The sequence below is a fragment of the Hylobates moloch genome, unplaced genomic scaffold, assembly GCF_009828535.3.
Source record: "Hylobates moloch isolate HMO894 unplaced genomic scaffold, HMol_V3 SCAFFOLD_1, whole genome shotgun sequence".
NCBI lineage: Eukaryota > Metazoa > Chordata > Mammalia > Primates > Hylobatidae > Hylobates > Hylobates moloch.
The window spans coordinates 230,115,050-230,140,037 of NW_026652276.1; the positions used below are offsets into that span (position 1 = coordinate 230,115,050).

The 24,988-nt window shown below is 46.0% G+C and overlaps 1 protein-coding gene across 3 annotated transcripts in view; it reads left to right on the forward strand.

Moving 5' to 3' along the window:
- Positions 1-2,109: 2,109 nt before the first annotated feature.
- ZNF783 (zinc finger protein 783) overlaps positions 2,110-24,988 on the forward strand; it is a 29,770-nt gene continuing 6,891 nt past the window's right edge. For all 3 annotated transcript variants that reach the window (XM_058427713.1, XM_032762083.2, XM_058427702.1), the window contains exons 1-5: positions 2,110-2,332; positions 6,198-6,593; positions 6,682-6,808; positions 6,950-7,075; positions 23,274-23,402. In XM_058427713.1, the coding sequence (XP_058283696.1) occupies positions 2,309-2,332; positions 6,198-6,593; positions 6,682-6,808; positions 6,950-7,075; positions 23,274-23,402 (802 nt within the window). In that variant the 5' untranslated portion in view covers positions 2,110-2,308. The remainder of the gene's footprint in view (positions 2,333-6,197; positions 6,594-6,681; positions 6,809-6,949; positions 7,076-23,273; positions 23,403-24,988) is intronic.

Below are 24,988 nucleotides of genomic sequence, written 5' to 3' on the forward strand. Positions count from 1 at the left end.
GAGGTTACAGTGAGCCGAGATCGTGCCATTGCACTTCACCTTGGGCAACAAGAGTGAAACTCCGTCTTAAAAAAAAAAAAAGCCACCATGTAATTTTAATTTATATCAGAGCTGGCTTGACACCCCGGCTGGTCTGCTCAGAAACCACATTATGGTGCAAAGTGTTCGTTTAATTAAATATATTTATAAAATCTAAGCATGGGAATGGGAGGTAGCTGTGGGACCCTGATAAACAGTGCCAAGGTTTTTGAACTGTGATCACCAGACCAATAGAATCAGCATTTCTTGGAAACTAGTTAGAATTGCAAATTCGCATCACTTTCATCCCCTCCTGCTTCAGACCTAGAAATGTTGAGGTTTGTGCCTAGCATCCTGTATTTTTAACAAGAACCCTCAGTGAAGATGATGCACACTCAAGTTCGAGTACCACTGACTTAGAGAAACTTTTTTTCTAAAAAGCGAAGACTAGCTGTCAAACATTATAGCACTCTTTCCTCAAGAGCTCATTAAATCCTAACATTTTTGTCTCCAGCCCATTTTCCTGACCCTTTCTTTCTTTTCTTTGTTTTGAGATGGGGTTTTGCTCTTGTTGCCCAGGCTGGAGTGCAATGGCATGATCTCGGCTCACTGCAACCTCTGCCTCCTGGATTCAAGCGATTATCCTGCCTCAGCCTCCAGAGTACCTCACCACCACACCCAGCTAATTTTTTGTATTCTTAGTAGAGATGGGGTTTCATCATGTTGGCCAGGCTGGTCTCGAACTCCTGACCTGAGATGATCCATCTGCCTCAGCCTCCCAAAGTGCTGGGATTACAGGCATGAGCCACGGCTCCTGGCCCATTTTCCTGACCCTTTGTTTGCACTGGGCCTTAACTGTTATTCTATAATGTCACCATTTACAGGTATTTTATAATCCTGAATAGATTGGACTGATCCCTGATAAGATCCTAGGGATGCTCTTAATGTCTTTAGTGCATATTTGCAGTTTGTGTCTTAGGTTGGGATAGTTCAACAAGAATTTCCAAAATGAATAATGCCAAATATTTATTTGATTTGTTACCTTAAAGTAACACGTCCTAACCTTTCCGCAAATTCTAGGGGTGCACCTTACTTAGGGTATCAGTTTGTGTTTTTTCTGATAGTTGACCACGCTTTTGCTTGGATCAAATATTTGTGAAAATAACCTCTCACCCTCCCCCCCCCCAAAAAGAAAAAACTAAAAACCAAAACCAAAAAACCCCAAACAAACCCAAACACAGAAAGAAACAAAACTGCAGATTTCTAGCGGGAAGAGTTTGCCAGCTTGTTGGACACAGACTGTGAGATGAGTGGGAAATGCAGAAAAGACAGAAAACAAAGCTTCAACTGCATACAGCACATTTAGTTCAATATGCCTCAGCACAGGCCGAGGAAAATGGGTCCTGCGGTTTATTCAGGATGCCTCGGGGCCTAAATGAGGGATGGACTGATTCACACTTGCTGTGATCTCAGCCTGGACCAAAGCTATAGAAGGGTCCTCGTGGGTGGCTGAGGACTTTCACCAGGCGGGCCTGGGAGGAGGAAGAGACCCCAGAGTCCCCAGGAGGGGAGGGCAGGCTTAGGAAAAAAAAAAAAAATCCTACAATCTTCACGTTTGTTCTGTCAAATTTAAAAGAGACTTTAAATCGTTCATCTAAGTTTCCCTGGCTTCTCCCTGGGTACACACGTATCCTTTTTACTTTCCCCAACTCAGTTCTGTGGTGCGTGGGAGGCGCTGCAACAGAGTCTCGGTCCGGACTGGAGCCCCGGCGAGGGCCGCCCCCGTTCCCCACGCAGCTTTCCCTCGCGAGGTTTCGCACTTTCCAGTGCGGTTCCTTCCCCCAGCCCTCCCGGCTCCCGCGTGGGACGCAGAGAGAGGTTGGGCGCCGCCCTGGCCCGGGAGTGGTTTACGCCTGATGCAGCCCGGCTGGAGGCCGTGGCACGCCCGCTCTGGCGTCAACTCCCGCGCCCCGCGTGAGGGTGGGTGGGCGCGCCTGGGTCCCGGACGCCGCGGGCGCTGAAGGCCTCGGGCGGGCGCGGGGCGGCGGCCGCGGGCGTGCGGTCCTACGGGCTGCAGGGGGCGCTGTGCGCGTCCTCAAGCTCGGCCGCCGAGTGCAGCTCTTTTTTAAAGGGCCAGCGGGGCACGTGGCTCGGGACGCAGTTGGCGGCCGCTCGGCAGTAGCTCCCAGGTTAGGCGGCTACCGCTCCGCTTCCGCCGTCGCCGCCGCGCCGCCCCAGGCCCGACAGGCCGGGTCCAGGGACTGCAACCCAGCGAGGGACGCGGGCAGCCATGGCCGAAGCGGCGCCTGCCCGGGTAAGCGCCCTCGGCCCCGCGGACGCCCAGAAGGCCCAGGCCGCCGCCGCGTGAGCCCGCGCGAGGGAGTCTGGCCGCGCGGGGCCACCGGGTGAGAGGGCCTTGTGCGCAGCCTCCACGCTCGTTGCCCCCGGCCCATCGCCCGGCCCGCGTCGAAGGCATTGACCGGGCGGCCCGGTGGGCGGGGCCCCGACGTCAGCGACTGACATTCGGCCCATCCGCGGCCTCTGCCAGGCCGGGCCCCAGAGCCACGCTCGGCGACGAGGAAGCCGCGCCTTAGAAGCATTGTCCCATTTGAGGCCTCGCGGCCCCCCCACAGCAGGCTGGGCGGGCAGGGGCCGCCAGCCCCACGGGACAGTAGCGGAGGCTGACATGGGAAGGGACAGGCCCAGGATCACGCATCTATTAGAGGCGGGAGCCTCACACCGGGGCAGGGATTTTGGAATTAGACACTTTAAAACGTCTCATATTCTACTTTTGCCAAAGAGAAAGATTGTGTCGTTTACAAGAGAGATTGCAGATTTTATTTAATTTTTTTTTTTGAGAGGGAGTCTCGCTCTGTTGTGCATGCTGGAGTGCAGTGGCACGATCTCGGCTCACTGCAAGCTCCGCCTCCCGGCTTCAAGGGATTCTCCTGCCTCAGCCTCCCAAGTAGCTGGGACTACAGGCGCCTGCTACCACGCCTGGCTAATTTTTCTATTTTTGGTAGAGACTGGGTTTCACTAGTTGCCCAGGCTGGTCTCGAACCCCTGACCTCGTGATCTGCCCGTTCCGGCCTCCCAAAGTGCTGGGATTACAGACGAGAGCCACCACGCCCGGCCATTTAAAAATTTTTTAATTAAAAAATTTTATATATGTGTGTGTGTGTGTGTGTGTGTGTGTGTGTGTGTGTATTTATTTATTTATTTATTTTTAGACAGGGTCTCACTCTCACCCAGGGTGGAGTGTAGTGGCAGGATCTCATCTCACTGCAACCTCTGCCTCTGCCTCCTGGGTTCAAGGTATTCTGCCTCAGCCTCCCAATCCCAAGTAGCTGGGATTACAGGCGCAGGTGCCTGTCTCATTTATATCTATCTAACTGTCTATCTATCTGTCCAGATATGTATCTATATGAATAAGTTTATTCATAAGAATAAACTGTATTTATAAGTATTCCTATACAGAATTTTTCTCCTGGAGAAGGAAGAATCACATCAGTTTTTTTGTCATCTTCATCTATATAAGCTAGGCCAGTTTAGCAGATTTTAGAATGTTGGTTTGATATAGTGCAATATGTCCAATTGGGAGATTATAATCCTTTGGCCATTTTTGACATACTGGAAAACGCTTGTAAAGAGCTCAATAGATGATACCTACTATTATTAATACACCTCAGTGAAGGTTTTGAAACCTTGATTTTTCTGGATACTTTTATTAAAGTAGAACTTCCTCTCCCTCCTCTTAGTGAGTGTGCTGAGCTTCTTTTTGGGTTCCCTGAGTGCAAGGGAGAGAAAAAGCGTTGGGGATTCTGCAGGTTTATAGCCCTGTTCCCTGGGAAGAGGGGGCCCTAGAAGGTGACATCATCCACTCCTCCTAACCTGGGGCTCACTGCTTCTCTACCTTTCAGATCACTCCTGTCCACCTGCTCCTCCCTTCTTGCAGCACTTGAGATCCCAAAAAACTCCCCAAAAGGGACAGATTTGCCCTGGACTCTTGTTAACCCATCCTATCACACTGTTGTTGTTTATAAGTATTCCTATACAGAATTTTTCTCCTGGAGAAGGAAGAACCACATCAGTTTTTTCTTCATCTTCATCGTACATTTACTATGATAGGTGTTCAGCAATTGTTATTGAATGAATGAAGCAATTATAAATTACTAGTGCTAAGGAGGAAGGGGCAGTGAAAGTCTCTAGGATGCGTTGTCTAAGCTAGAATCTTAAAGACGAGAGAGACCCAGGCATATAGAGGATGCATATTGAGAGCTGATGTGAAGTTGGAGGAGGGCCGGGTGGGTCCTTGGAATCCACAGGAAGCTGGCATGGCTGGAGCACGGCAGGAACTGGATGGCTCAAGGTCAAGAGAGGTCGGCTGGGCCATGAAGAAGTCTAGATCTTATGCCAGGTACACTGGGAAGCTATCGAAGAGTTTTAAGCAGGGGACTGAAATGATCTATTTGTGTTTTTAAAAGATTACCAGGCCAGGAGCGGTGACTCACTGACTCACTCCTGTAATCCCAGCACTTCGGGAGGCTGAGGCGGGTGGATCACAAGGTCAGGAGTTTCAGACCAGCCTGGCCAATATGGTGAAAGCCTGTCTCTACTGAAAATACAAAAATCAGCTGGGTGTGGTGGTGGGCATCTGTAGTCCTAGCTACTCGGGAGGCTGAGGCAGGAGAATTGCTTGAGCTTGGGAGGTGGAGGTTGCAGTGAGCCGAGATTGCGCCACTGTACCCCAGCCTGGGCGACAGAGCACGACTGTGTCTCAAAAAAAAAAAAAAAGATTAACAATTATTCTGTGGAAAGTGTATTGTCGGGGAGAAGGCTGGAACTGGGGGAGAAGGCTGGAAGTGGGGAAATCAGGTGGGCAGGACCGCAGTGGCCCAGGCCAAGCAAGGTGATGGGAACTTGGACTAGGCACTGGCAATGGAGAAGGAGAAACATGGATGGATTTGAGGTAATTTTGGAAGTTAGGACCTGATGGTGATTTAACCGTGAAGGATGAATGAAATTGAGGAGTGAGATATTGATTTGTCTCTCCAACAAGGCTTTTAGCAGCACCAACCAGGACTGTGCCCATTGCACATGCACAGTAAGAGATTGTGAATCAGATACCAGGGTAAGCTGAGGCACTTGAGAAGCTTTTTCCAAGGCACTGAAGGACAATGGAATAAAAGAGGTGGAGGTTAAAAAAAGGCCATATGAACTATTTATACCATATCCCTGAGCTGGAACCATCACCATAATCACTGTCATTGTCTCAGTCTGCTCAGGCTGCCTCACTTGGTTCCCGGCAGGGCTCTTTTCCTGGTTTGCAGACGGCTGCCTTCTCTTTGTATCCTTACATGGCATACAGCAAGATCATCTCCCTTGTGTCTCCTCTTACAAGGGCACTAATCCTATTTATGAGGGCTCTGCCTTCATGGCCTAATTGCCTCCCAGAAGCTCCACCTCCAAATACCACATATTGGGGATTAATGCTTCAGCAGATGGATATTGAGGGAGACACAAACATTCATTCCATAGCAGTCATCGTCATCTTAGCCCTGCAACATGGGGCTCATGTTTATTATCTGTGCTGTGCTACCCGTTGTACTAAGTGCTTTGTACACAGATTTTTCTTAATTCTGTCAGTGCTATTGTATAGGTACTATTATTATCTCCATTTTCTAGATAGGGAAGGGAAGTTGGAAGCTGTTGAAAACACCTTGCCCACAGTTGGCCAGCTTGTGAGTGGCAGAGCTGAGTTGCACCTGGGCTGTCCACTGGAGAGTCATGTTCTCTGTGCCACAAAGCCTTGTCCCTTCATTTTTAGAAGAGGAGACCGAGACCCAAGAAGGGGAGTCACTTGTTTGAGGCTGCACGTGGTTGCTCAAGCCTGTGGGGCATGCCCTGTCTCCATAGCTAGTGTATAGGACAGGAGCTGGGGCTGTTTTTTTTCCACTTTCCCACTTGCTGACACGTTGGTCCACCACTATGTCTTGTATCAGTTAGGCTGGATTCCTAACTGATACCCTAGCCTCTCCGTCTCCCCCCAGTCTGCTGCTAACTCAGGAGCCCAGATGGGACTTTACCATGGCAGGTGTCATTTCTGAAGTGTGTTTTTGAGGTGGAAGTTTTGATTGTGTAATTCTCATAACATCTCTCTTTTCTCTTCTTGTGAGCAGGTCCCAGAGACAGACAAGCACACAGAGGACCAGAGTCCTTCGACACCCTTGCCCCAGCCAGCTGCTGAGAAGAACTCGTACCTCTACTCCACGGAAATCACACTGTGGACGGTGGTGGCCGCCATTCAGGCCTTGGAGAAGAAGGTGGATTCCTGCCTGACCCGCTTGCTGACTCTGGAGGGGCGCACAGGGACAGCTGAGAAGAAGCTGGCCGACTGCGAGAAGACAGCTGTGGAGTTCGGGAACCAGCTGGAGGGCAAGTGGGCCGTTCTGGGGACCCTGCTGCAGGAGTATGGGCTGCTGCAGAGGCGGCTGGAGAATGTGGAGAACTTGCTGCGCAACAGGAACTTCTGGATCTTACGGCTGCCCCCGGGCAGCAAGGGGGAGGCCCCCAAGGTAGCACCGGGACACCCTGGGGTGGGGGAGCTCGAGGGGCTGAGCCTGTGAACATGTGGGTGAGTGAGTGCGACACTTATGGTTCCAGGTGCCTGTGACCTTCGATGATGTGGCCGTGTATTTCTCTGAGCTGGAGTGGGGCAAGCTGGAGGACTGGCAGAAGGAGCTCTATAAGCACGTGATGAGGGGCAACTATGAGACTCTGGTCTCCCTGGGTAAGGCCATGGAGGGAGGATCTGGGCCTCTGTCCACAGGTTGTCTGTGTCTTTGCTTTGGCTTTTGGTACTTTGGGCATCTCTGCATCTCTGTGGGCATCTGGGGGTCCAGCTCTTCCTCATTTCTTGTTCTGTGCACAGATTATGCCATCTCCAAACCGGACATCCTCACCCGGTTAGAGAGGGGAGAGGAGCCTTGTCCTGACCGGTGGGGCCAGGAGAAGGGGAATGAAGTAGAGGTGGGGCATCCAAGGATGTCGGACACTGGTAAGTATAGGAGCAAGATGTAGGGGGGTGGGGCACCAGGGGCTAGCTGCACCATCGCCTACCCTCTCGGGCTTCCCAGACAATCAGGGAGGGCAGGAAGGGAGCATAGACCATTAACCCAAAGTGGGACCACTCTGTACAAGGCCACCCTGGGCAGGAGTGGGTGGCAGGCTTAGAGCCATAGGGTTTCTATATCTGTCGGAGATGGACCATCACACTCACGTTACGTGGTTGTGATGACCGAATGATAAATGTTAAGCATGTACATACTGATCACTTTATAATAGTGGGGACTGGCCGGGCGCAGTGGCTCATGCCTGTAATCCCAGCATTTTGGTAGGCTGAGATGGGCGGATCATGAGGTCAGGAGATCGAGACCATCCTGGTTAACATGGTGAAACCCCGTCTCTAGTAAAAATACAAATAATTAGCCGGGTGTGGTGGCGGGCGCCTGTAGTCCCAGCTACTCGTGAGGCTGAGGCAGGAGAATGGCGAGAACCTGGGAGGCGGAGCTTGCAGTGAGCCGAGATTGCGCCACTGCGCCCTAGCCTGGGTGACAGAGCAAGACTTCGTCTAAAAAAAAAAAAAAAATAATGGGGACTTATTAATAGTAATAACCTCCACCAGCAGCACTGCTGCCTCCTGGCATCTTCAGGTGTGTCCATGTCCTGGCTATTGCTTGTGCCCCCCATTGCAGTCCCACAACCCCAGCCTGTGGCAGGAAGGCCTGTCGTGTGCTGGCTCCCATTTGTGTACGTGGCCTTTGGTAGGAGGGCCAGGCATGCCCTGTCCTTGTAGCTGGTACATAGGACAGTGGTTCCAAAGGGGACTGCACATCACAATCCTCTGGGGGGCTTTTTTTTTTTTCAATTAAATTTTAATAAAGTGGAATAGCACAGTGAATCTCCAAATGATCGTCACCCAAACTCAACACTCTGCTGGGTTTTGCCACATTCGCTTCATCCATCTGTTTTTTCCCGTTTCCTGAACAATGACCACAATACCATGGTCACACCCGCAGAATATCAGGATATCATCTAATACCATCTAATACCTACCTTTGTTTTGTTTTCCCCAGTTGTCTCAAAAACGTTTTCTATAGGTCTTTGGATCCTAATTGTAATATACTCTAGTCCACACTTTATATTTGGTTTATGTCTCTGAAGTATGTAAAAAAAACTTGTGAAAATCCCCCCAGTCTTTTTCAACAGCGTTATAGAGATACAATTCATATGCTATATAATTCACCTGTTAAAGTGTACAACTGAGTACTTTTTAAAAAAATTTCAACTTTTAATTTGGATATAGGCGTACACCTGCAGGTTTGTTATATGGGTATATTGTGCCCAGGTAGTGAGCATAGTACCCAAGTTTTTCAATCCATTCTCCCCTCTTTCCCTTCCCCCTGTAGTCCACAGTGTCTGTTTTTGCCAGGTTATGTCAATGTGTGCTCATTGTTTAGGTCTCAGTTATAAGTGAGAACATGGAATATTTGGTTTTCTGTTCTTGCATTAGTTCCCTTAGGATTATGGCCTTCAGCTTCATGTTACTGCAAAGGACATGATTTCATTCATTTTTATGGCTATGTAGTATTCCATGGTGTAGATGTACCACATTTTCTTTATTCAGTCCACCACTGATGGACACCCAGGTTGATTCCATGTCTTTGCTATTGTGAATAACATTGTGATGAACATAGGTGTGCATGTATATTTTTGGTATAGTGATCTATTTTCCTTTGGGTATATACCCAGTAACAAGATTGCTGGGTCAAATGGTAGCTCTGTTCTAAGTCCCTTGAGAAATCTTCAAACTGCTTTCCACAGTGGCCGAACTAACTTACATTCCCATCAACAGTGTATATAGGCATTCCCTTTTCTCTGCAGCCTCACCAGCATCTGATGGTTTTTATTTTTTTTATTTTTTTTTTTGAGATGGAGTCTCGCTCTGTCGCCCAGGCTGGAGTGCAGTGGCGCATCTCGGCTCACTGCAAGCTCCGCCTCCTGGGTTCACGCCATTCTCCTGCCTCAGCCTCTCCAAGTAGCTGGGACTACAGGCGCCCGCCACCACGCCCGGCTAATTTTTTTGTATTTTTTTTAGTAGAGACGGGGTTTCATCGTGGTCTCGATCTCCTGACCTCGTGATCCGCCCGCCTCGGCCTCCCAAAGCGCTGGGATTACAAGCGTGAGCCACCGCGCCCGGCCGATGGTTTTTTTTTTTTGAGGCGGAGTCTCGCTCTGTCGCCCAGGCTGGAGTGCAGTGGCGCGATCTCCTCTCACTGCAAGCTCCGCCTCCCGGGTTCACGCCATTCTCCTGCCTCAGCCTCCCGAGTAGCTGGGACTACAGGTGCCCGCCACCGGGCCCGGCTAATTTTTTGTATTTTTAGTAGAGACAGGGTTTCACCGTGCTAGCCAGGATGGTCTCGATCTCCTGACCTCGTGATCCGCCCGCCTCGGCCTCCCAAAGTGCTGGGATTACAGGCGTGAGCCACCATGCCTGGCCTATCTGATGGTTTTTGAGTTGTTAATAATCGCCATTCTGACTGGTGTGAGATGGTATCTCATTATGGTTTTGATTTACATTTCTCTGATGATTAGTGATGGTGAGCATTTTTTCATGTCTGTTGGCTGCTTGCATGTCTTCTTTTAAGAAATGTCTGTTCATGTCCTTTGCTCATTTTTTGCTTGTTGATTTAAGTTCCTTATAGATGCTGGATGTTAGACCTTTGTCAGATGCATAGTTTCCAGATATTTTCTCCCATTCTGTAGGTTGTCAGTTTACTCTGTTGGTAGTTTCTTTTGCTGTGCAGAAGCTCTTTAGTTTAATTAGGTGCCACTTGTCAATTTTTGTTTTTGTTGCAGTTGCTTTTGAGGACTTAGCCAAAAATTCTTTGCCAAGGGCAGTATCAAGGAGGGATTTCCTAGGTTTTATTCTATAATTTTTATAATTTGAGGTCTTACATTTAAATCTTTAATCCATCTTGAGTTACTTTTTGTATATGGTGAAAGGTAGGGGTCTAGCTTCATTCTTCTGCACATGTCTACCTAGTTACCCCAGCAACATTTATTGAATAGGGAGTCTTTTCACCATTGCTTTTTTTTTTTTAGTCACACTACAGGTGCATGCCACCATATCCGGCTAATTTTTGTATTTTTTTGTAAAGACAGAGTTTCACTATATTGCCCAGGCTGGTCTCAAACTCCTGGGCTCAAGCAGTCCACCTACTTTGGCCTCCCAAAATGCTAGTCAGCTTTTTTAGTTACCCTGAAATTCAGTCTGCACTGAAAAGGCAGAATGGATGCTTAATTCTTTCCTTTATCAGTTTCAGAATGAATGAAGAGTGGCTGCCTTAGTAGCCTCCAAAGGTGACCCTTGACTTGGGCTTCTTTTTTTTCCTGAGTGTTATTATGACTTCACAGATGGTTGGATATTTCATATGTGCTAGGCCTTTGCAGCCATGATTTTCCTGCTTAAACCGTCCCATCTTTAGCTAGTGGGAGCCTCTTTTTTAAGTTGGCCCATAGGTTATTCTGATGTGACCTCAGTGGCCTTCAGACACCACAAGGTGTGCCAGATTTATGTGTGTGTTTCTTGCTCCAGACCTGGAATCAAAATGTCTCTGGATTTTTTATTTCTTTTGGTGAAGAGTGGTATTTAGAGATTACAATGTGAGTGTTAATTGTTGCTGATTTTTGGCACTACTTCTAGGCCTGTTCAGAAAATACATATTTTTGGAAAGAAAAAAGAAATCATGAGTTTATACATGGATATTTCTAATTCAAATTTAATGTTCTTTGGTTTTTTTTTTTTTTTTTGAGACGGAGTCTTGCTCTATCGCCCAGGCTGGAGTGCAGTGGCACGACCTTGTCTCACTGTAATCCCTGACTCCTGGGTTCACATGATTTTCGAGCCTCAGCCTCTGGAGTAGCTGGGACCACAGGTGTGCGCCACCACGCCTGGCTAATTTTTGTATTAGCAGAGACAGGGTTTCATCATGTTGGCCAGGCTGGTCTCTAACTCCTGACCTCAAGTGATCCATCCTCCTCAGCCTCCCAAAGTGTTGAGATTACATATGAGCCACTGTGCCTGGCCCCAATGTATCTTTGAGATGTAATCCTGGAAGTTGGATTTCTGGGTCAAAAGGTAAATGAATATGTTATTTGGGGAGAATTTATCTCCAAATTCCCCTTCATAGGGCTCGTATCATTTGCATTCTAGTCTGTGTTGTGAAAAAGGTTCTCTTGCCAACAGAGGATGTGGGCAAACTTGTAGGATTCTTTTCAGTCTAATAGTAAGAAGTGTGTCAGTGTAGTTTTAATGGCACCTCTCTTACTGAGTGTGGATGAGTTTTTTTTTTTCCTTTAGAACTCTTTCTATTTTAATCTCTAATTTTTATGGGGACATAGTAGGTGTACATATTTATGGGGTACATGAGATATTTTGATACAGGCATACAATGTGTAATAATGACATCAGGGTAAATGGGATATTCATTACCTCAAGCATTTATTATTTATTTGTGTTATAAACATTCCAATTATACTCTTTTAGTTATTATAAAATTACAATTAAATTATTGTTGACTGTAGTCACCCTGTTATGCTGTCACATACTAGATCTTATTCATTCTATTTAAGTATATTTTTTACCCGTTAACCATCTCTACTTCCCCCCTCACACCTTCCCCCAACCCTTCCTAGCCTTCGGTAACCATCATTCAACTTCTCTGTCTCCATGAGTTCAATTGTTTTACTTTTTAGCTCCCACAAATGAATGAGAGCCTGCAAAGTTTGTCTTTCTGTGCCTGGCTTATTTCACTTAACATAATGTCCTCCAGTTCCACCCATGTTGTTGCAAATGACAGGATCTCATTCTTTTTTTATAGCAGAATATTACTCTATTGTGTATATGTACATTTTCTCTGTCCATTTGTCTGTTGATGGACACTTAGGTTGATTCCAAATCTTGACTATTGTGAATAATGCTGCAATAAACATGGGAGTGCAGATACCTCTTTGATACACTGATTTCCTTTCTTTTGGGTATATACTTAGCAATGGGGTTTCTGGGTCATGTGGTAATTCTGCTTTTAGTTTTTCTGAAGCACCTCTATACTGTTCTCCATAGTGGTTGCACTAATTTACATTCCCACCAACAGTGTATGAGGGTTCCCTTTTCTGCACATTCTCACCAGCATGTGTTATTGCCTGTCTTTTGGATAAAAGACATCTTAACTGGGATGAGATGATATGTCATTGTAGTTTTGATTTGCATTTCTCTGATGATCGATTATGTTGAGCACCTTTTCATATACCTGTTTGCCATTTGTACTTTTTTTTTTTTTGAGGCAGGGTCTCACTCTGTTATCCAGATGTGACAGGAGTGCAGTGGCACAATCAGAGCTCACTGCAACCCAATCTCCTGGGTTCAACCCATTCTCCCACCTCAGCCTCCAAGTAGCTGGGACTAAAGGCATGTGTCACCACGCCCAGCTAAGTTTTGTATTTCTTGTAGAGATGGAGTTTTGCCATGTTGTCCAGGCTGGTCTTGAACTCCTGGACTTGAGCAATCTTCCTGTCGCAGCCTTCCAAAGCACTGAGATTACAGGCATGGGCCACCATGCCCAAGCTGGTCTTTTGAGAAATATCTATTCAGATCTTTTGCCCATTTTTAATCAGATTATTTTTTAATTGGGTTATTAGATTTTTTCCTATAGATTTGTTTGAGCCCCTTAGATATTATGGTGATGAATCCCTTGTCAGATGAATAGTTTGCAAATATTTTTTCCCATTCTGTGGGGTGTCTTTTCACTTTGTTGATTGATTCCTTTGCTGTGCAGAAGATTTTTAACTTGATGTGATCCCATTTGTTCATTTTTTGCTTTGGTTGTCTGTGCTTTAGGGTATTACTCAAATCTTTCCCTAGACCAATGTCCTGGAGAGTTTCCCGAATGTTTTCTTGTAGTAGTTTGATAGTTTGAGGTCTTATATTTAAGTTTTTAATCTATTTTGATTTGATTTTTGTATATGATGAGAGATAGCAGTTTAGTTTTATTTTTCTGCGTATGGATATTCAGTTTTCCTGGCACCATTTATTGAAATAACTGTCCTTATTCCAATATATGTTCTTTTTTTTTCTTTTCTTTTCTTTTTTGAGATGGAGTTTCACTCTGTCACCCAGGCTGGAATGTGGTGGCACAATCTTGGCTTGCTGCAACCTCTGCCTCGTGGGTTCAAGCAATTCTTCTGTCTCAGCCTCATGAGTAGCTGGGACTACAGACGCCTGCCACCACTCCCGGCTAATTTTTGTATTTTTAATAGAGACGGGGTTTCACCATATTGGTCAGGCTGGTTTTGAACTGCTGACCTCAGGTGATCCACCCACCTTGGCCTCTCAAAGTGTTGGGATTACAGGCGTGAGCCACTGCACCTGGCCTAATATGTGTTCTTGACACCTTTGTCAAAAATGAGTTTGCTGTAGATGTATGGGTTTATTTCTGGGTTCCCTCTTCTATTCTATTGTTCTATTTGTCTGTTTTTATGCCATTACCATGCTGTTTTGGTTACCGTAGATCTGTAGTATAATTTGAAGTCAGGTAATAGATTCCTCCAGTTTTGTTCCTTTTGCTTAGGATGGCTTTGGCTATTTCAGGTTTTTCACGGTTCTGTATAAACTTTAGGATTATTTTTTCTGTGAAGAATGTCTTTGATATTTTGATAGGAATTGCATTGAGTCTGTAGATTGCTTTGTGTAGTGTTGACATTATAACTAATTCATTCTTCTAATCTATGAACATGGAATATCTTTCCATTTTTTTGTGTCCTCTTCAATTTCTTGCATTAATGTTTCATAATTTTCGTTCTAGACACTTTTACTTCTTTTGTTAAGTTTTTTCCTAGGTATTTTATATTATTTATAGCTATTGTAAATGGGATTATTTTCTTGATTTCTTTTTCAGATTGCTCACTGTTGGCATATAAAAAGGCTACCGATTTTGTATGTTGATTCTGTATGCTGCAACTTTGCTGAATTTATCGGTTCTAATAGGTTTTTTTGGTGGAGTCTTTAGGTTTTTCTTTTCTTTTTTTTTTTTTAGATGGAGTTCTGCTCTGTTGCCCAGGCTGGAGTGCAGTGGCGCGATCTTGGCTCACTGCAAGCTCCGCTTCCCAGGTTCACGCCATTCTCCTGCCTCAGCCTCCTGAGTAGCTGGGACTACAGGCGCCCGCGACCACGCCCGGCTAATTTTTTTGTGTTTTTTTTCAGTAGAGACGGGATTTCACTGTGTTAGCCAGGATGGTCTCGATCTCCTGACCTCAGGTGATCCGCCCGCCTTGGCCTCCCAAAGTGCTGGGGTTACAGGCATGAGCCACCGCGCCTGGCATAGGTTTTTCTAAATATAAAATCATATAGTCTGCAAACAAGGATAATTTAACTTCTTCCTTCCCATTGTGGATGCTCTTTATTTCTTTCTCTTGTCTGCTCTAGCTAGGACTTCCAGGATTATGTTGAATAACAGTGGTGAAATTGCATCCTTATCTTGTTCATCCTTATCTTGTTCCAGATCTTAGAGGAAAGGCTTTCAGTTTTTCCCCTGTTCCATATGATACTGGCTGTGCATCTGTTGTATATGGCTTTTATGGTGTTGAAGTATATTCCTTCTGTACCCATTTTTTGGATTTTTTTAATCATGAAAGTATGTTGAATTTTATCAAATGCTTTTTTAGCATCAATTGAAATGATCCTGTGGTTTTCGTTCTTTGTTCTGTTGGTAAGATGTATCACATTCATTGATTTGCAGAGGTTGAATGATTCTTCCATCCCTGCGTGGGATAAATCCCACTTGGTCATGATGAAAGATCTTTTTAATGTGTTGTTAAATTTGGTTTGCTAGTATTTTGTTGAGGATTTTTGCATCAATGTTCATCAGGATATTGGCCTGTAGCTTTCTTTTTCAGATGTGTCTTTGTTTGGTTTTGGTGTCAGGGTAATACTGGCCTCATAGAATGAGTTTAGAAATATTCTCTCCTCCTTTATTTTTCAGAATAGTTTGAATAGCATTGGTATGAATTCCTCTTTAAATGTTTGGTAAAATTCAGCAGTGAAGCCATTACGTCCCTGGCTTTTCTTTGCTGGGAGGCTTTTTATTGCAACTTTGATCTCATTACTTGTTATTGGTCTGTTGAGGTTTTGGATTTCTTCATGGTTGAATCTTGGTAGGTTGTATATGTCTAGGAATTTATTCATTTCTTCTAGGTTTTTCAATTTATTGGCATATGGTTGTTCATAATAGTCTCTAATGATCCTTTGAATTTCTGCAGTATTAGTTGTAATATCTTTTTTATCTCTGATTTATTTGGGTCCTCTTTTTCTTAGTCTGGCTAAAGATTTGTCGATTTTATCTTTTCAGAAAATCAACATTTCATTTCATTGATCTTTTGTATTGTTTTTTGTTTCAATTTTATTTATTTATGTTCCGATCTTTATTGTTTTTCCACTAATTTGGGGTTTGGTTTGCTCTTACTTTTCTGATTTTTTAGCATGCATGATTAGGTTGTTTATTTGAAGTTTTTCTACTTCTTTAATAGAGGCACTTACTGCTGTAAACTTTTGTCTTAGTATTGCTTTGCTGTATCTCATAAGTACCATAGGTCAATTTGATATGTCATGTTTCTATTTTCATTTCTTTTAAAGCATTTCTTTCTTTCTTTCTTCCTCTTTTTTTTTTTTTTTTTCAGACAGGGTCTTGCCCTGTTGCCTAGGCTGAGTGCAGTGGTGTGATCACAGCTTACTGCAGCTTTGTCCTCCTAGGCTCAAGCAATCCTCCTACCTTAGCCTCCCAAATAACTGGGACTAAAGGTGTGTGCCACCATACCTGGCTAATTTTATGTTTTTTTGTAGAGATGGGGTCTTGCTATGTTGCCTAGAGTAGTCTCAAACTCCTGGATGCAAACGGTTCCCCCACCTTGCCCTCCCAAAGCGCTGGAATTACAGGTGTAAGCTAGCCTCAAAAAATTTCTTAATATTCTCCTTAATTTCTTTATTGACCCATTGGCCATTCAGGAACATATTACTTAATTTCCATGTGTTTACATAGTTTCCAAAGTTCTGCTTGTTACTGATTTCTAGCTTTATTCCATTGTAGTCAGAGAAGATACCTGGTATGATTTCAATTTTTTGAATTTTTAAGAACTTGTTTTGTGGCCTAACATACCGTCTGTCCATGAGAATGATCCATGTGCTGAGAAGAAAAAAGTGTATTTTGCAGCCGCTGGATGAAATGTTCCGTGAATGTCTTTAGGTTCATTTGGTCTATAGTGCAGATTAAGTCCAGTGTTTCTCTGTTGGTTTTCTTTCTGAATGATCTGTCCAGTGCTGAAAGTGGGATGTCAGAGAAGCCAGTTATTATTGTATTGGGGTCTGTTTCTCTTTTAGCTCTAATAGTATTTGCTTTATATATCTAGGCGCTCCGGATTGGGTGCGTATATATTTATAATGTTATTAATATATCCTTTTGCTAAATTTATCCCTTTAGCATTATACAGTGAACTTCTTTGTCTCTTTTTATAGTTTCGTCTGAAAATCTGTTTGGTCTGATATAAGTCTAGTTACTCCTACTCTTTTTTGGTTTCTGTTTGCATGCAGTAGTTTTTCTATCCCTTTATTTTCAGTGCACATGTGTCTTTATAGGTAAAGTGCATTTCTTTAGGCAACAGATCATTGGGTCTTGTTTTATTATTTATTCAGACACTCTGTGCCTTTTGATTGGAGTTTAGACCATTTACATTCAATGTTTTTATTGGTAAGTAAGAATTCTCTTCTACTATTTTGTTATTTGTTTTCTAGATGTTTCATGGTCCTTCCATCCATCTGTCCGTTCATTTTAATTTCTTCTTTTTTATTTTTTGTGTATCTGTTTTAAGTTACCATGAAGTTTGCAGAGAATATCTTATAACCCATTATTTTACACTGATGATAGCTTAACAAGGATTAAAAAGAAACAAACTGCAAAAAAAAAAAGTAAAAAAAAAAACTAATAAAAACTCTAACTACATCCCCCTGCTTTTTAACTTTTTGTTGTTTCTATTTATATCATCTGGTACTGTCTATGTCTTGAAAAGTTGTAGTTTTTAAAAATCGGTTCATTTAGCATGCATGATTTTATTATTGGTCTGGTGAGGTTTTGGATTTCTTCATGGTTGAATCTTGGTAGGTTGTCTATGTCTAGGAATTTATCATTTCTTCTAGGTTTTTCAATTTATTGGCATATAGTCCTGGGAGGTAGAGGTTGCAGTGAGCCAAGATCACACCATTGCACTGAGACTCCGTCTCAAAAAAAAAAAAAAAAAAAATTGGTTCATCTTTAGACTTTCTACTCGAGATATGAGTCGCTTACACAGTACAATTACAGTATTATAATATTCTGTTTGTGTACTTACTATTACCAGTGAGTTTTGTACCTTCAGATGTTTTTTTTAAATTGCTTATTAATGTCCTTTTCTTTCTGATTGAAATACTCCCTTTAGCATTTCTTGTAGGACAGGACTGGTGTTGATGAAATCTCTCAGCTTTTGTTTGTCTGAGAAAATCTTCATTTTTCCTTTATGTTTGAAGGATATTTTTGCTGGATATATTATTCTAGGATGAAAGCTTTTTGCCTTCAGCACTTTTATTTTTAGTTTTTTGGAGACAGAGTCCCTCTGTTGCCCAGGCTGGAGTGAAGTGGCACAGTCTTGGCTCACCGCAACCTCTGCCTCCCAGGTTCAAGTGATTCTCGTGCCTCAGCCTTCCAAGTAGCTGTGACTGCTGGCGTGTGCCACCACATCTGCCTAATTTTTTGTATTTTTAGTAGAGACGGGATTTCGCTGTATTGGCCAAGCTGGTCTCAAACTCCTGAGCTGTGGCAGTCCGCCCACCTCAGCCTTCCAAAGTGCTAGGATTACAGGCATGCGCCATCACGCCTGGCCCTTCAGGACTTTATGTCATACCACTCTCCCGGGCGCGGTGGCTCACACCTGTAATCCCAGCACTTTGGGAGGCCGAGGCGGGCGGATCACGAGCTCAGGAGATTGAGACCATCCTGGCTAACACGGTGAAACCCTGTCTCTACTAAAAATACAAAAAATTAGCCGGGCGTGGTGGCGGGCGCCTGCAGTCCCAGCTACTCGGGAGGCTGAGGCAGGAGAATGGCGTGAACCCGGGAGGTGGAGCTTGCAGTGAGCCAAGATCGTGCCACTGCACTCCAGCCTGGGCGACAGAGCAAGACTCCATCTCAAAAAATATATATATATATATATATATCATGCCACTCTCTCAAAAACTTGTCAGGTTTCCACTGAAAAGTCTGCTGCCAGACGTATTGGAGCTCTATTGTATGTCATTTGTGTCTCTTCTTTTGCTGCTTTTAGGATCCTTTTTTAATATCCTTGACCTCTGGGAGTCTGATTACTAAATGCCTTGTGGTAGTCTTATTTTGGTTAACTCTGCTTGGTGTTTTCTGACCTTCTTGTACTTGAATATTGGTATATCTTTAGGTTTGGAAAATTCTGTTATCATGTTTGAGTAAAGTTTTTTTTTTTTTTTTTTTTTACAGAGTTTTGCTCTGTTGCCCAGGCTGGAGTGTGGTGGTATGATCTCGGCTCACTGCAAACTCTGCTTCCCGGGCTCAGGTGATTCTCCCGCCTCAGTCTCCCAAGTAGCTGGGATTACAGGTGTCCGCCACCGCACCCACATAATTTTTGTATTTTTAGTAGAGACGAGGTTTCACCATGTTGGCCAGGCCAGTCTCAAACTCCTGGCCTCAAGTTGATCCACCCGCCTCAGCCTCCCAAAGTGCTGGGATTATAGGCCATTTAAATTTCTTATTCTGTGAATTATTTATGTTTCTTGCTCTAGGAATCTTTTAAAAAATGCATATTTCCTTGGCCCACCCCGAACCTACTGATGAGATTCCCAGGGGTGCTCCCCAGGGGATGCTGCTATACTAGCCTAGTACAGGACTTGGGTTTGGGAACCCCCATTGTAGTGTTCTGAGCCAGGAGTCCCTAAAGAGCCAGATTTGTGTGTGTCTGTGTGTGTGACTGAGTCTCACTCTGTTGCCCAGGCTAGAGTGCAGTGGCACAATCTCAGCTCACTGCAACCTCCACCTCCCAGGTTCAAGTGATTCTACTGTCTCAGTCTCTTCAGTAGCTGGAATTACAGGCCATGCCCAGCTAATTTTTGTATTTTTAGTAGAGACAGGGTTTCATCATATTGGCCAGACTGGTCTTGAACTCCTGACTTCAGGTGACCCGCCTGCCTTGGCCTCCTAAAGCGCCGGGATTATAGGCGTGAGCCACTGTACCCAGCCCCCCCACCTTTTTAAAATCACTGTTTATTCAAAATGTATCAGCCCTTTTACTTACAGACAAAATATGAAAGTAAACATTTGTTCTCTTGGACTCCATAACGAAACTTTAATGTCCACTTTAAAAAGAAATAAAAGATTTGTAGATTATCAAGATGAAACCTGGGAACTTTGGCAGGTGTTGTTTCTGTGAGTCCAGTTTTTTTTTTTTTTTTTTTTGGAGTCGTAGTTTCTCTCTTGTTGCCCAGGCTAGAGTGCCATGGCTCGATCTTGGCTCACTGCAACCCCCATCTCCCGGGTTCAAGTGATTCTCCTGCCTCAGCCTCCCAAGTAGCTGGGATTACAGGTGCGCGCCACCATGCTTGGCTAATTTTTTTGTATTTTTAGTAGAGATGGGGTTTTGCCATGTGGGTCAGGCTGGTCTTGAACTCCTGACCTCAAGTGATCCACCTGCCTCAGCCTCCCAGAGTGCTGGGATTACAGGCATGAGCCACTGTGCCCGGCCTGTTTTTGGGAGTCCAGTTCTTTCATCCCTCTATGGCCGATGCCTGCCTACTCCGGGCACTGGTTGTCACCACCATGGTCTACTCTTTTTTTTTTTTTAATTCCCATTTTACAGATAAACTTTAAAATTTATTATTTATTTATTTTTTGTTCTGAGTGGTATACTCTTGTGTGTCGTCACTTGTAACAGCTGAGCTCATGGCATTTTCTGGGAGACAGTGCTGCTGTCTCTCCTGCCGTTCTTTCTTTTTTTTTTTTTGAGACGGAGTCTTGCTCTGTCGCCCAGGCTGGAGTGCAGTGGCGCAATCTCAGCTCACTGCAAGCTCCGCCTCCCAGGTTCACGCCATTCTCCTGCCTTAGCCTCCCGAGTAGCTAGGACTACAGGCGCCCGCCACCACGCCTGGCTAATTTTTTGTATGTTTAGTAGAGACGGGGTTTCACTGTGTTAGCCAGGATGGTCTCGATCTCCTGACCTCGTGATCCACCTGCCTGCCCTCCCAAAGTGCTGGGATTACAGGCATGAGCCACTGCACCAGGCCCTCTCCTGCCATTCTTTCAAAATCATCTTCAGTGAGGTTGCCTTCTTGGCCTGTGCTTCCCTTTATTCATCTGGGGGCACTGGAGGCCAAGGGGCTGCGTGGGGTCTTCACCTGATGGAACTGATGGAAGTGGCATTTTTGGAGAGGCCTGGGACTGCCCCAACTAGGAGCACCGCTGGCTTGCAGGCTGCTTGATCCTGGGGGTGCTGCCCCTTTGCCAGTGCTGTCCCCCAAATCCAACTGCAGCAGAATCTGGCTCTTCTTCCCAATATTTAAAAAATTATTCTTAATTTTTTTTTTTTTTTTTGGCGGGGTCTTGCTCTGTCGCTCAGGCTGGAGTGGTGCAATCATAGCTTACTGCAGCCTCAACTTCCTGGGCTCAAGTGATCCTCCCACCTCAGCCCCCTGAGTATCTGGAACTACAGGCATATGCCACCACACCCAGCTCATTTTTGTATTTTTTTGTAGAGGCAGGGTTTCACCATGTTGCCTATACTGGTCTCAAACTCCTGAGCTCAACCAATTCTCCCACCTTGGCCTCCCCAAGTGTTGGGATTACAGGCATGAGCCACTGCGCCTGGCCTTATTTTCAATTCTTAGTGGCTCATGAACAGTCAGGATTCATATTTTCACTTGGACCGTTCTGTTTCTCATTCTTTTCTGAGGCGTCATCTTGCTCAGTCACCACCTTGTGATGCTTGGGGCTGTTCAGTAGGATGGATGAGTGTTTCTCTTTGTTGTAGGAAGGATCCAAAGATGAAACTTCAGAGGATGATCCACTGAAATTTTTAGGATCTGCTGATGAAGCAACTGTCTTTAGGCTTGTCATGAAAGTAACATTTTTAGGGGCAGTGTAACCCGTTGGTTTATAACTCTCCTGTACATAAGGGGAGTCGGTAGCAGTGTTAGCAGGCACAGACTCAATTGGATTATTATTTTTCACCGCTATTTCACCTTTTGATAACCTTCTAGCTGGTTTTACCTCTTCTCTTAGAAGAGAACCTCAGTTGAGGTAGAGTGGACAGGACCCCACTTGGGTTACTTTTTATTTATTTATTTATTTATTTATTTATTTATTTATTTATTTGAGACAGGGTCTGGACCCGTTGCCCAGGTTGGAATGCAAGTGGCACAATCATGGCTCACTGCAGCCTCATACTCCTGGGCTCAAGCCATCCTCCTGCCTCAGCCTCCCAACTAGTGGGGACTGCAGTCATGTGCCACCACACTCGGCTTTTGGTTGTTGTTGTTGTTGTGGTTTTTTTTTTTTTTTTTTTGAGATGGAGTCTTCACTGTGTCACCCAGGCTGGAGTGCAGTGGTGTGATCTTGGCTCACTGCAAGCTCCGCCTCCCGGGTTCACGCCATTCTCCTGCCTCAGCCTCCCAAGTAGCTGGGACTACGGGCCCACGCCACAACGCCCGGCTAATTTTTTGTATTTTTAGTAGAGATGGGGTTTCACCGTGTTAGCCAGGATGGTCTTGATCTCCTGACCTTGTGATCCACCAGCCTTGGCCTCCCAAAGTGCTGGGATTACAGGCGTGAGCCACTGCGCCCGGTCTGGTTGTTCTTTTATCTCTGACAAGGCATATTGTTCTCTGGATGCTTAAGTTTAGGAAGATCCAGCGTGGTAAATTCCAACCCAGGTTTGGAGGTAGAGCCACTTTTTCCATGATTCTGGGTTTCTTGTCTGTTCCCTTCTGATCTGATGCCCATCCAATTTCAAATTCCTCTTAGCATCAAGTGGACAAACGATGTGAGCCATTTGCTGATTTCATCTCTGATGGTAGCATTCTGTCAGCTCTCTGTCAGCCTTTTGCTCATCATAGTTTTTTTCTCATCATCTTTTTTTGCTTAAAAAATCAGAGCTTTGGCCGGGCGCAGTGGCTCACTCCTGTAATCCCAGCACTTTGGGAGGCCAAGAGGGTGGATCACAAGGTCAGGAGTTCAAGACCAGCCTGGCCAAGATGGTGGAACCCCCATCTCTACTTAAAAAATACAAAAATTAGCCGGGCGTGGTGGTGGGCGTCTGTAATCCCTCCTACTCGGGAGGCTGAGGCAGAGAATTGCTTGAACCTGGGAGTCGGAGTTTGAAGTGAGCTAAGATCACGCCACGGCACTCCAGCCTGGGCGACAGAGTGAGACTCCGCCTCAAAAAAAAAAAAAAAAAACTTCAAAAAAAAAATCAGAGTTTGATTTCTTGTGTGAGAGGACAAGTGCTCATTTCGGGGCTTTACCATTTGAAAGTCTTGCTAACAGCTAGGTTGGTTATGATCACTCTGGGAGGCGGGCACTGATTAAACATGTATATAGACCCGGGTTCTAAGAAGTAGGCATAGGGGTGGAGTTATCTTGAAAGACAACTTCTGAGGGGAAAACCTTGACGCTCCTAACGCCATATCTTCAGTTGTGTTTCTGCCCTGCCTTGGGTCCCTTATGCCATAAGAGCAGCTTGGAGGAGGAGGAGGAGGCCTGACCGTGGGAGGTGGTGACCACCCCACTGGCTGGTGGGACAGGCGTGGTGTTTCTCCTTCCTGCCTTAAAATGCCAGATTCTGTCATGACCTGCCTGGTGATCATTACCATGAATTCCTGTCTGCTGAATTCCTGTGCTGCAGTTTCCTTCTCTGGGACATGAGGCTTTAGACTGGAATCTAGCTGCCAGGTATTCAGTGGGGTCCACCTCACTATCATGCCCTGTGCTGGAGCTGAGGCCCCAGGATCGCAGTGACTCTGACTTTCCCCAGAGGGTCCCTGGTCATCTGGGCAGGAGACCTCCATGTTGTGCTCAGTGTCACTGATTTGCATTCTCCAGGCCTCCCTCCATATCTGGAGCACCTCACCAGCCCACTCAGCCCTGCCCAGGAGGAGCTGAAAGAAGGGCAGGCCCCCAAGCAGCAGCAGGACTCAGAAGCGAGAATGGCCCCAGCCAGGCCAGAAGCAGGTGAGTGAGGACAGTGAGGCGGCAGGATAAACAGTGTCCCGAGGCAGCATGCGATTACCAAGCGACGGTGCTGAGGAAAAGCACTGCAAGCGTGGGGCTGGGAGACTGGTTGGGCTGGGCCGGACGGGCTTTCTGGGAAAGAGGCCCCTGAGACAGGCCTAAAAGAAGGTAGGTTTTGGCATTTTCAGTGAGAGAAAACAGTCAGTACAGAGGGGTGGGTTCCTCTGCGTGTTGGGGGTCTGGGCACATGGGTCCGGTGGAGTGAGAGGAGGGGTAGATGGGTGTGTTGTGCCTCCCCAGGGTGTTTACGAGGGTCCCATCCACGGGGCAGTGTGTGTCCTGTGTCTAGTGCGGCGCCAGCGTGGTGTTTCTCAGCAAACACCCTCTTTCTGAAGACCTACTGGGAACTCTGGCTTTAGTCATCCTTCCAGACTTCTTTGTCTGCTTTTATTTAAAGGCAGTCCCTGCCTGTCCTTTCACAAAAATGTATATCAGGGCATTTAGCGGAACACTTGGCAAACAGTCCAGAGCTCTATTCTCTGTCGAGTGTTCCTCTGTGGGGCTGGCTCCTCCGCCCGGTCCTGCCGCTGACCCGACTTTCAGTCTCTAGTTGCTTTCTCTGCGGTGATTTCTGGGTATCTTCCCCACTGGATCATCCTCCCTTCCATGGGTTTCTCTTTCCAGCCAGTGTGTAAGTCTGGGCTCTGCTCATGGAGTTGGAGAGATGGGACCCTCTTAGGTGGGAAGGCAATGTTCCTGCCCCATTGCAGACCTGGAACGGTGTCCGGGAGCCTCCCAACCCTCTGTTCTTTTCAGGCTTATCAAGGTGACAGCTGCTGAGGGACAAGTCATTAGCACTGGCCTGCAGGAGTATTGGGGACGTGGCCTTCATAGCTCTTGTCTCACCTCTGAAGCCCTCTGGACAGAAGCCCTAGGCCTCTTTTCTCTGACAGGGAATTGCACACGTCCAGGGCTGCTGGGGAGATGGCTGTGCACGCTGCAAGCCGCGGGTGTCCTGCAGCCGGTGTTGGGAGAGGCCCTCGTGGAGTCTTTCTCACATGGCCCCCAGCTAGCACCAGCATTTTATCCTTGATTAAGCTAGAAGGAGAGTCTTTAGATGGGGAGTCTCCAACCTCCCCCACCAGGGACATCCTGCCAGGCATGGGGCCAGGGGAAGAAGGGCGGAGGCACCTGTGGCCGCAGCAGAGCCCCACAAGAGCGTGGGGGCTTTTGGGAGTGGGGTGGGGTTGGGGTTGGGTGGTGGGACCTGGTGAGGGGCTTCCTCCTGAGGGTTCTTTCCCTCCCTCTGCAGCTGCTATCTCCCTGGGGACTGTGGGGACCCAGATCAGTCTGGGGTCCTTCCTGGTCTTTCCGTATTGTGGTCTGGTCTGGCCTGGCTGGAAAGGCAGTGCATGAAAACCCAGGCATCAGATCCCAGGCATGTGGTCTGATGATGATGATGGAAAAGCTGTTCACGTGGTCTTGGTGTGGCTGGGCTCCCAGCCCCCCATGTCCACAGTCTGTGTCCCTCTGCCTAGAGTCTGTGCTTCCCTGAGAGGGCAGGGTGCCAGGACCCTCCCTCACAT